Below are 11,687 nucleotides of genomic sequence, written 5' to 3'. Positions count from 1 at the left end.
TCCTTCTTTTATTGGTTACGTGTGTTAAAGAGCTTGAACATCTTCAAAACAGATTTTCTTTTGGATAAACTGGTTAGACTTGTTTGGTTTTGGACTCTGAAATAAAGAATATCAGAGTCAGTAAATCTGTTTAAAATAAGCCACGAGACTGATTATATTTGGCTTTAAGAGGAAATGAGTTCACTACATCACTACAGGTCTGTGGTTTTCATTCATTCATGTATTCACAGTCACTGACTCACTCACTGACCGACTGCGACTGTGAACTGTTTGTGTTGTTTAGGACAAGGCTGCCTTGGAGAGTCTGAGTCAACAGCTGAAGCAGCAGGCGGAGGACAAGTTCAGCCACGCCATGCTGGACTTCACCATGAGTGGAGACTCTGACGGTAGGGACACACACACACACACACACAGACACACACTCATGCCTGGAGTCATTTAGGTGACAAAAAGTGTGATTTTTTTTTTTTTTTTTTTTTTTTTTTTTTTTTTGAACTGGTTATGTTGCATTGGAAAATGTGATTCTTGTTACATTTAGGAGTGTAATTTCGACACCTATCCGCACTCCTGCATCAGTGCACACATGTACAGTATAAATATTATGAGGATATATGATAATTTACTGCATGTTGGTGTCATGTGAAAACCATGTTTCTATAAAAGACATGCACATTTTCAGCTTTATGACATTTTTCATATAATTGAATAGGTTCTGGTTTATAAACTTGAAGAGCCAAAGAATTTTCTCCTCCCATTAATAAATATTTAATCTTTCAGTTCATTAAAAAAATCTTCAAATTTGAACAGGATTGGTTTTCACTTTCCACTTTTCACTTTTCAAATTTCCTATAAACCTCATTAATGTCTATATTCGTTTTTAGTTTGTTCGACTTTTGCCTGCCTCTCCTAACACCCTTCGTCCTACCTTCCCCTCCTCCTCACCCCTCCGCTGTCTCCCCCTCAGGCTCCCCGAGCGTGTCAGACTCCAGAATATTTCGGGAGTCCCGGGGTCGCGGCAGCACCGAGCCGCACATCAAGCGGCCAATGAACGCCTTCATGGTCTGGGCCAAGGACGAGAGGAGAAAGATTCTCCAGGCCTTCCCCGACATGCACAACTCCAACATCAGCAAGATCCTCGGTAAAACACACACCCCCAACACACACACACACACACACACACACACACACAGTCTGATCTGAGCGACAGGAGCTTTTGTCCCTCCCTTGTCACCTCACCCACCACTCCATATGTACAACCCAAGCAAGAGGAAGATGCATGTACTGTGGGTTATATTTCCCACTTTTGTCAAACACACACAAACACACACTCGCAGTGATTTCCTTACAAGCGGTGGCATCGTGTAAGCGGCTGTTAATGAACGGCTGAGGAGAGCAGAGCTCCGACAAATGATGATATAATTCATTATGCATTAAACAAGCAGCGCGAGGCCGCCTGACATTTCCCCCGGACCGCTGGGATCGGCCCTGACATTTTAAAGAGCTCCTAAGCGTTTTATAACACAGGGAAATCTGGTTTTAATAAGCCTCCTCTCTCTCTCTCTCTCTCTCTCGCTCTCCTTCTCTCTCTCTCTCCCTCTCTCTCTCTCGATTGCTAACAGATCGCAGAGCAGAACAGAAAGACAGAGAGAGAGAACAGCCAAGTGCTGACAGCTTTTACCCATTAAACATACAGTAGTCAAGTGCAAATTCAGACCAGATATGAAACACACAGGGGAAGACATGCTCAAGATTACACCCACACACACACACACACACACACACACACACACACACACACACACACATATGCAGTGGACTGATATTACAAACCTGTGAGCAGAAACTGAGCTCAGAGAGACGACAGCAGGTTAAATGAAGTCCTCATTAGTGTAGATGAGTGCCTGTCGTCCTCCCTGCTCTCCTCACTCACCTCGTTCTCCCTGTTGTGCGTTCTCTCTGTGGGTGAAACTTCCACCATTATCTGTATGTGTGTGTGTTTCTGTGGGTGTGTGTTTCTGTGGGTGTGTGCGTGTAAATACGGTCAAATGAGAGACGGTGTGCACATGTGATATAGGGTCACACACCCCACACAGACATTTGTTCCTCACACACGATGTAACTGATGTCCACGCTGACGTTCATGCTCAATTTAAAAAAAATCTCTTCCTATAAAATGATCAGAACCCTCTTTAATGGTTTGTTTCTATATTTGCTGCATGGCTGTTGACTTTCATTGCACTTACACAGTTTCATCTCTTTCTCCTCGGTGGAGCACTTTTCCAAAGAGACACAGTCCATGACCGAAACCGATCATTATTTTCATTAACGGCGTGTCCCCTCCTGTGTCCAGGCTCACGCTGGAAAGCCATGACCAACCTGGAGAAGCAGCCCTACTACGAGGAGCAGGCTCGCCTCAGCAAGCAGCACCTGGAAAAATACCCAGACTACAAATACAAGCCGCGGCCAAAACGCACCTGCCTGGTGGACGGCAAAAAGCTGCGCATTGGCGAGTACAAGGCCATCATGAGGTCCCGCAGACAGGAAATGAGGCAATACTTCAGTGTGGGGTAAGAGGACTGTTTTTCGTGTGTGTCATATACTTAGTGGAATTTAGCCTTTCATTCTGATATTCTAATTATCATCTGAATAGATTTTTATTTAAACGCATTTGATTTTTTTTATTCGGACAGGCACATCTCATGCTGAATATCTCAGCTTTAAACAAAAGATCTTTTGGAATTTAGCTTTTATATTATATCATAAATGTTCAGTAAATCAACATCAACCACAAGGTTTGAAATAACGTCTCTAATATTGTTTTTTCAGGTTAAATTCAGCAATTTAATTTAATCTTTTTTTTCTGATAGTTTTTTTCTTTGTTGTATGTGTTAAGGAGTAAAATTTTATTCTCCCTGTTGAATCTCTCTGTGTACGAGATGTAGTTGTAATAAGCCATGATATCCAATTAAAGCTCAAGGACAGTGGTTCCCAACCTCGGGGCCGGGGCTCCGACAAGGAGACACAAGATTAATATGAGAGGTGGTGATGGCGAAGAAGAAACAGAAGGGAAGCAGAAATAAATTAGATATTTCTGCTACACAACATTATGTTAATTTGTTCAGACTTTCCTTTAAACTTTGCTGTTTTTCAAAATTATTCAAAGAAAAACGAAGGTTCTGAGGGAACACAAGTAAACAGCCCTTTATTCTGAAGCAATAGTCGGACATTTTTGGACATATGTCAGTTTGCTTTTTGCCAAGAGTTAGACGTGAAAATCAATATGAAGCTACAGCCAGCATCTGGTTAGCTTAGCTTAGCATATATACCGGAAACACTCACCAGCCGTGTTACATCTTGATGTTCAATGCATACAACTGAAGTGAACCGTACAGTCATGAGAGTGATGTCAGTCTTCTCTGCTTACTCTCAGCTAGAAAGTGAACGAGCAAATTACATGTGAATATTTCCTTTACGGGGGTGACTTGACAAAAACCCTCACTCTGCAGTTTGACACTGTCACCACAGCCTGAACGCTGCCTGTCATGCGCTGAAAGACTTTTCCCTCTGTGTGTTACAGGCAGCAGGGTCAGCTGCCCTTGTCCTCAGCAGGCGTGGTCTACCCAGGTGCCCTGTCCATGGCGGGAATGCCCTCACCCCAGATGCCCTCAGAGCATTCGAGCATGTCCAGCAGCCCCGAGCCCAACGCCAACCACCACCAGAACCCTCACGTGCCCGGCCTGAAGGGAGACGAGCCACGCATCAAGGAGGAGGAGCTACGGCTGGACGACAGCAACGGCGACGTGTACGACGACTTCGACTACGAGGACGAAGAGGCTGATTATGCCAGCGATAACGAGAATCATATCACCCAATAGGACGGCGTGAGAGCCTCCTATTTTTAAGCCAATCACAGCTGGTTACCCCCCTCCCCTGCCCTCCCCTGAAAATCCCAAACCCACCAATCAGGAAGAAAACTTTCTCTTTTGCCAATCACCTTGAGTCCCACTCTCACGAAACCCGCCACCCCTCACCCTTCCTGACTAACATGGACTCTTTTAACAGAGCCAAAGCCCCTGGAGTCCTGATACCAGCATCTGATCAATCAACTGAAGCACAGGACCTGTCACTCACACTGACTGTTACACAAACTGGAGTCTGGGAGGAAGAGACGACCAGAGACGACTCGGAAGCTTGCTGAGGAATATTCGAGTACTACTGCAAGAGTTTGAGTAATGCCACGAGTGAAGAGAAATAAAAGTCACACGCAGAAAGCAACCTTTTAGACCCGTTTGTAGAAAAGGAGACATTTGAAAATGACAGACGGAGCAGTGGACCTGTCAAAGGCTAACAGATGACACTTTAAGATGGCGGACCTGTTTATTATCAAGAGACACTTTTAAAAAAACAGCTTTTTTGTTCTTTGGTTCTATAATATTCTCACTCAGGTACACGGTGCCAATAAGTGGCTTGTGAATGTGATTTGTTGTTTTTGTGCTACAAGTTTGAATAATAATAGAAAAAAGAGACATTTCTTTTTTCCCCTTTTGTTGTAAAGCACCTGAAAGACATCAGACATGTTTATTTTTAACAAAAAGATATCTTTTCTTCGACCTCGCAGTGTGCTGTCAGCGGTCCCCTCCCCCCTTCCCCTGCCCTTTTTTTCTCTGTAATTTTTGTGACTGCCTGCTCCCCACCCCCCCCATTTGGAATCCAATGGGACGGTCCAGCCAGGACTGACCAGTGCAGCATGGACCGTCCCACTTTGACTGGATTTTCAGGGGGGAGAAGGGGAGTCTCTCTGGCGTCACGGAGCAGAAACGAAAGCACTGTGTTGTGAGACAATCCACCAGTTTCCTTCTCGCTCCGTCCCCTCTGTCGGGACAGAACTTCACTCAGCTCGAAACATCCGACGCGTGAGTGTGTGTCGGTGTGTGTTCTGTGTACTCGTTTACTGGGCGTCTTCTTTGCAAAAATGTCCAGGATACAGAAAGACAGGCAACTCGAGCTGCTGCTGTTATTTACTGTACCCCCCGCACACACACACACACACACACACACACACACACACACACACACACACACACTCACACACTCACTCGCACACACATACACAACTGTTGTTCTGTCCCTCAGTGTTTTCCTGCTCCCTCCAATCAGCTCGTCCTGCTGTCCCCAGTGGGCAGAGCCGAGGTGAAGTCAGCCAGTCAGTGTTTCTGTTTGTATTTGAATACTGTATTTTATTATTTCTCTTCAAACTGCCTCTAGTCTAATAATATTATTAACAATAATTATAAGGATGGTCAGCGTTTCCTAAGTTTAGTAAGTTATGTACAGTATAATTTATTTTTCTCCTCTTTATCGGGTTTTTATGACCATATGAAACTATGACAGTCAATGAAACATTATTCTATTTAGCTGGTATTAGGTATTTAGATCTAAACAAAAAGTTGTCATTTTACCTTTCTTTGTTTCACATTCTTTGTTCCCTTCTTTTTTTGATGCGTTCGTTTTGTATTAATCCTCCGGATGGGTGGGCGGGCGGGGTTAGGACAGTGAGCTGGACTGACAGACTCGACGCCAGCCCTCCTCCGAGCTGAAGACATAACCTTTTCACGTCCACACCCATTTCTAAAAAGCACTCAGACTCTGTGCAGTCAGAGAAAAAGAAGAACATAATTTTTTTTATTGTTATTATAATTTTATTTGTAATGGTTATTATAATAATGTATAATGTGAAGTTTCCTCTGTTTTATTTTGCTTTTTTTTGCTTTTTTTTTTGCTTTTTTTTGGGGGGAAATCAGTTTTATCACTTTTGGAAACTGTTTTCTGTGAACAAAGAGTCCCGTCCCCGTTTACTAGTTTGGCCGCCTCACTGAGGCACAGTGGAACATCATTGGCTTGGATCCACACACACACACACACACACACACACACACACACACACACACACACACACACACATACATTATAAATGAAGAGATTATCATGACAACCAAACAAATCCTATGCTGTCCTTTTTCTGTTTCTTGAAATCTACTATTCTAGATTTAAAATCCTGTACATACGTTTTGTTTTTGTGATAGCAGTGATTTTTTTAAATCATAGGAAAGCAGTGTTTACCATGATCCACCAAGGGTGTTCCACTGTGTGCGTGTGCATGTGTGTGCGTGTGTGTGCTTGTGTGCGTGTGTTTGCGTGTGTGTGTGTGTGTGTGTGTGTGCGCGTGCGAGACGACCAGGCGTATCTACAGTATCTTTAAAGTCACTTCTCATCAGGAGCCCTTTGCTTTGTTTTAGCTCCACGCGACGCTACAGGAGCCATGACTACTCTTCAGGTGTGCTGTCACATAGTGATTCCCCACAATCATTCTCGCTATAGATGTTCGCTACATGCCACACGATGAGCCTCTGGGTCTTAATTTTGCTGTATAGTCACCCCTGCTATCACACCATGATTCAACCCGATGCTGGAGAGAGGGGGCTAAGTGGATCCATTCCATTCTTTAGGGTATCAGGAGGGTGTGGGGGTGGGGGGTGGGCGGGGGGGGGGCATTAAGATGTCAATCATCCCTGCTGGCAAGGTCTGTCCCCATATCAAGACAATGAAAATGATGATGATGATGATGATATTATTTAAGACAATCAAAGTCATGAGTGGAGCTCAAAACAAAGTAAGAATTATTACAAGTAAAAAAAAAAATATCTTACCATCTCAACTTGAAAAATCAAGAAAGATAATTATGTAAATATAACATAGAGTTATAGATTTATATTTTGTTCATAACACAGTGTAATATAAGTTGTATATTTCTTTTTTCTCTCCCTACTGTCTCTTTTATTGATGTTATCCATGCCACAGAAAAGCAGGAGTCGCAGTACTCTCACAAAAAAATGAAGAAAAATATCAAAGAAATAAAGAAAAACAGGAAAAAAAAAAGCTGTGGGCTGCCACCACCATCTGTTCTAAGTTCACTTTTTTTCAGTATTACTGCCAGACAAGGCTCTAATAAAGACAGCAATGTGTTCGGTAAAACTTGTGCTGGTCCTGGTCACTTCTTTGCTTCCACACATACATTCACACAATGGCTTTACAGCTCCAACACGTTCATATAAACATACAAATATACACTGCCATCTTTATTTATAAAAAAAAAATTTAAAAAAAAAAAACACAGGAAAACTTGCAGTAGTATCACTGAGGACAGTGAATGCATCCTCGCTTATTTATGTGAAATTAATGAGAGAAAAAGATGAATAAATGAGTTACAGTGAGTTGACTTAGAGCAGATACGAACAGGTGAGATATTTAAATCCAATTGTGATGGTTTCCATCTGTTTTATTTTTGGCACGAAAAATCTTCATCATTTCCTTCTGTCGTCCTCTCAGTGATGCGATGTGAGCCATCACGGCGGTGGCACTGCCCATGTGTCGCCGAACAATTCAATCATCTCCATAACAACGTGTTAATTATGTTAAGTCCACCTTCTTGCCCCTCCAATCAGAGGGCCAGCTGGGAGGCGTGGAGCCGAATCACGGCCCGTTAGCAACCTGATAACCTAATTAAGCACAACAAGGGACATGGCAGAAGAGGAGAGAGGGGGGTGAGTGATGAAATGTGTGTGTGTGTGTGTGTGTGTGTGTGTGGGTGTGTGTGTGTGTAAATGTGGGAGTCAGAAAAAAAAGAGAAGAAGAAAAAAAAGAAGAGAAGACTGTCCTCTCAGCCCCGTCAAAGTGCCTGATGCCAGCCGCCCGTGCTGCTGTCGCCAGTTTAAAAGCAAATCTTTAATTGATGCTCGCTTAAGGATGTTGAGGATGTTCATGCCTCCACTTTTAAGGGTTAAAAACACAAAACCCCACTCAGTGCGCCCATTAATATGCTGTCCCCATCCGTGTCCATATGTTCCACAATCAACCCCCACCCCCTGGTCTGACGCTCTGCACATAAAAACAGTTAAATGCACTCCGAGGAGATGATTTTACGTGATTTGCTAATTACCAGTGCTTCACACACACACAAAAAAACCCTTTTGATGCAATAAAGAGGCTCGATGGGGGCAGATCCACAACTCCTACGGTAAGTGAAGGACTTAGTTGTTCTCTGGGCGTTGTGAATTTTTCAGTGGCAGCCTGGAGGTAAAAACCTGAGAAAAGGTTTATGTTTGAATAGTTGAGGAGCAGAAAGGGGATTCAGATTTTTCTTCTTCCTTTATTGTCAGCAGAACACGAGATGCTGGAGGAAGCAAATGGTGGCTAGACTCACAGATTAAATCACACACACACACACAGCAACAGCCTAAGGTGCACTGTAGGAGTTAGCTCAGCTTAAACCACAATTATCCACTGGGTATTTCCATCACAATAGTTGAGACAAAAGAGTGAAAACTATTACAGAGGGAACATTTTCACATTTGAATGCCTGTTTTTATTTTTTTTTTTGTGCATTTTTTCTCCATATGAATTAATTTACTCTGTTTCTGCTTCTGCAAATCTACTATAGCTCAGATGAAAAACTTGTGCACTTGTGCACAAGCAGAATGTGTGTTTGTCTCATTGTGCGCATGCGTGTTTTCCACTGTGTGACTTTGAGCGGGGCCCTCTCTCTGCACCGGCTCAGTGAAATATGCAGTTTTCGACCGTGGGTGTTTGGAAATTGAGTGAAAACGATGTCACATTAATGATTTAAAGTCGGTAATAGGATGTGCTGTGACGCTGAGCCGCCAGCTAAGCTGAGTTTAAGGCTCCGGCGTTAATGTATTCATGAGGAGGAGGGATTATACAGAGACAAGAGCAGCTAGAGAGCTGAGTGCAGCAGAGCAGCCAGGGCCAACAGGCCTGTTAGATATTATATATAACTACATTTAGACTGCGTGAGTACACATTTCACAATGCAGGAGGTGGGTCTACGCACACACACACACACACACACACACACACGCACAATACTGTAGTGCTGCAGAGTATAATTAAAACAGAAGAAATATGAGCCACGATATTAGAATCACATTTAACTGTATTGCAACATGTTATTTATATTTTTATTGATGAAGAGAATAAATGAAGCTGCTTCTCCTGCAGAAAAATACACAAGACAATAAAGTTTAAAACTCCCGCCACTCTGGTGGACTCATATTAATCAGCACTCAGGTTGAGATCTTCTCAAAATAATAACAATAAAAAACATGGTTTTATATCACAAAATAAAATAAACTAGATTCTCTTTTTTGAAAACATAATGCTGTTTATTTGATTCTTGTAGCAAACAGAGTTGCAAAAAAGAAACTCACAATTAGATCTGAATTCAAGCCCCAAAAACCACATATTATTACAAACAGGCTTCGTGTTTATCTGGTGGAGCTGTTTCTTATTCTTTCATCTCTGATTCTGGCAGCCGTTCTAATCCCCTGTCCAACACACTAATGTAGACACAAACTGCAGCATCATTAAAACAGGAGAAGACCGTCATAAAAGTCTCATAAAAATGATTTCAGCAAAGTACTTAAGCTGCAAAATTTTTCAAATATTTCACCAGTCATTCCTCATTTTCAACCCTGATGCTGAAACAGTGCGACGAGGCTCCGTGTCTGGCCATTAATATTAGGTGACTGATGCATTAAGAGTCCATAAAATAACCCCATATCAGAAAGTGGCTGCACTCAAACCATAAACATAAAGTAACGCGATGCTGAGCTGCAAAATAAAGTGTAGATATGTAAGCATATGGTATGATAAATATATATATATATATATATATTTTATCATTTTGGCAGATGGCCACCCAGTCACTTTATTTCCCGTGATTTAAGTGTGAGTAGTTTTCATGGAGGATTAATGTGTGACGGTTCACATGAAGCACATATCACACAATCACATGACAGCGCTGCTCGGGGCTCGTGTCTTTAGATACGAATGATGGAAGATGGCCGATGACCACGCGGCTGTGACGTCCTCACCCCAACTTCATCCACTTCCTTCATTCAGGTTTCAATGAGCAGAGTAATCAGCGTGACACGAGACAAACAGTCACAAAGCGCCGTCAGTGTTTGAGCGACGGCCCTAATGTGACAGATCTGAGAGCGGCGGTGTGTGAGGGACAGGCGTGGCACGCGGCGGAACAGTGAGGCCCGCGGGCTGATCCCCGATCAAGACTGGGAAACTGGCTCGACGCCCCTGACACGTCGCCCCTCTGCTCCGCTGCCACTCTGCTCCGCCGCCACTCTCACATGAAACACTCACCGGCTCCATCAGCAGCTGCTGCGGTCGCAGCAGCTGGCCTACTTTCACCCCTCTCTCCCTGTCTGTCTCCATCGGCATGTATGAATTCATTGATTCCCCCTCATATATCTGCAAGTTTGTTGTCGGCCTCTTTCTCAATGATTCGTGCTTCTTTCTGCTTTCATTCATAAGACTGACATCCTGTTTGTTTGGCCACATTCTTCCTCTCCTCTTTTGTCCCTATTCTTCGACCTTTGACCTCACCACGCTGAGTTTTCTTCCTGCAGAAACATCACCTCACATAAAATAGGAAATAAACATTTACAAAACAATCTCTTTGTGATTCAGTTCAGAGCTTATTAAATTTTATCTGACACTGAAACAATAAAAAGATGCAGCAGTTTGTTCACAACGTAATCGTGATAGAACAAACCAGAGGAGTAGAAATGATAGGAGTGATCGTCAGATGTTAACGTGTAGGTGGCCAATCACACACAAGCCACCTAACTTTTCACAGCAAACTTGAAAACATGATGTTGTTCGCTGAGCTGCAGTATCAAAGTGAGATAAAGAGGCCCGTGGGTGCTTTAACGTCATCCCATGAAATATATATTTTTTTGAGAGAAGGAGAAAAAAAAAAACCTTGTAAAACTGTTATTTTCTCTCCCCATCAACACCCTAATGCACACATGCAAATATTATGCTAATGGTATGTTAATTGGTGGAGTAGCTGCAAAGCAGCCCTGCTGTTCAAATGACTGGTGAGAAAATAGGTGGGGTCAGTCGCAAGCTGTAAAAGCAGCTCCAACACAAATAAACAAAACCCTCGGGGATTAACAGAACAAGGGCCAGTGATAAACGGATGAGAAGAGAGACAGGGAATACAACAGGCTGGAAGCGAGGGGACAAGGGAAGCAGCTCAGGGATATGGAAATACGAAGAAGCGGAGGGACAAGGGTAAAAGGAATAAGTGGAGGAAGAGGGGTAAGAAGGGTTTATGAGGGCGGCACGGGGATTAAAAGGGGACATGGTACGAAACAGGGCAGAGGTGAGATGAATAAGTAAGGGTAAAGCAGGCTGAAAGGGGTTACATTAAAAGGCAAGAGGTGAAAGGAGGTTGTAAATAAAAGGATGAAGCAAGAGGCACAGTGAAAGGAATTAGGTATGAAAAAGGGGAAAAGAATAAGAGGACAGAGGTAAAGACAGATTTGCATGCCGGCATGGAGGAAAAGGGAAGGAGTGAGAGGAATAAGGAAGCTGAAGTCTACAGGAACGTGGGATACGTACTGTCAGCAAGTGCAGAGACACTGAAGACTACAAGTGTATATGGGTGTGAAGGATCACCAGTTAACAATCAGCCTCCCTGTTGGACTATGGTATCTTATAATAATCCTCTTTATTGTCCTTACAGGACCTGTGCAGTGTTGCACCTGTAGTCAGCACATTTGACAAGAAAAAAAAAAAAAATCAGACTG

At 43.1% G+C, this 11,687-nt stretch overlaps 1 protein-coding gene across 1 annotated transcript in view; it reads left to right on the top strand.

The window, feature by feature from the left end:
• The window catches only part of sox5 (SRY-box 5), a 96,184-nt gene extending 90,703 nt beyond the window's left edge, over nt 1-5,481 (top strand). Inside the window, exons 12-15 of the mRNA XM_022749280.1 lie at nt 284-386; nt 965-1,138; nt 2,351-2,567; nt 3,578-5,481. Coding sequence (XP_022605001.1) covers nt 284-386; nt 965-1,138; nt 2,351-2,567; nt 3,578-3,875 — 792 coding nt within the window. The 3' untranslated portion in view covers nt 3,876-5,481. The remainder of the gene's footprint in view (nt 1-283; nt 387-964; nt 1,139-2,350; nt 2,568-3,577) is intronic.
• The last annotated feature ends 6,206 nt before the right edge of the window (nt 5,482-11,687 follow it).

This window comes from Seriola dumerili, unplaced genomic scaffold, assembly GCF_002260705.1.
Source record: "Seriola dumerili isolate Sdu_G_001 unplaced genomic scaffold, Sdu_1.0 BDQW01000138.1, whole genome shotgun sequence".
NCBI lineage: Eukaryota > Metazoa > Chordata > Actinopteri > Carangiformes > Carangidae > Seriola > Seriola dumerili.
Note: the sequence above shows the minus strand (reverse complement) of the source record. Positions and strands in the feature narration are given on the sequence as shown.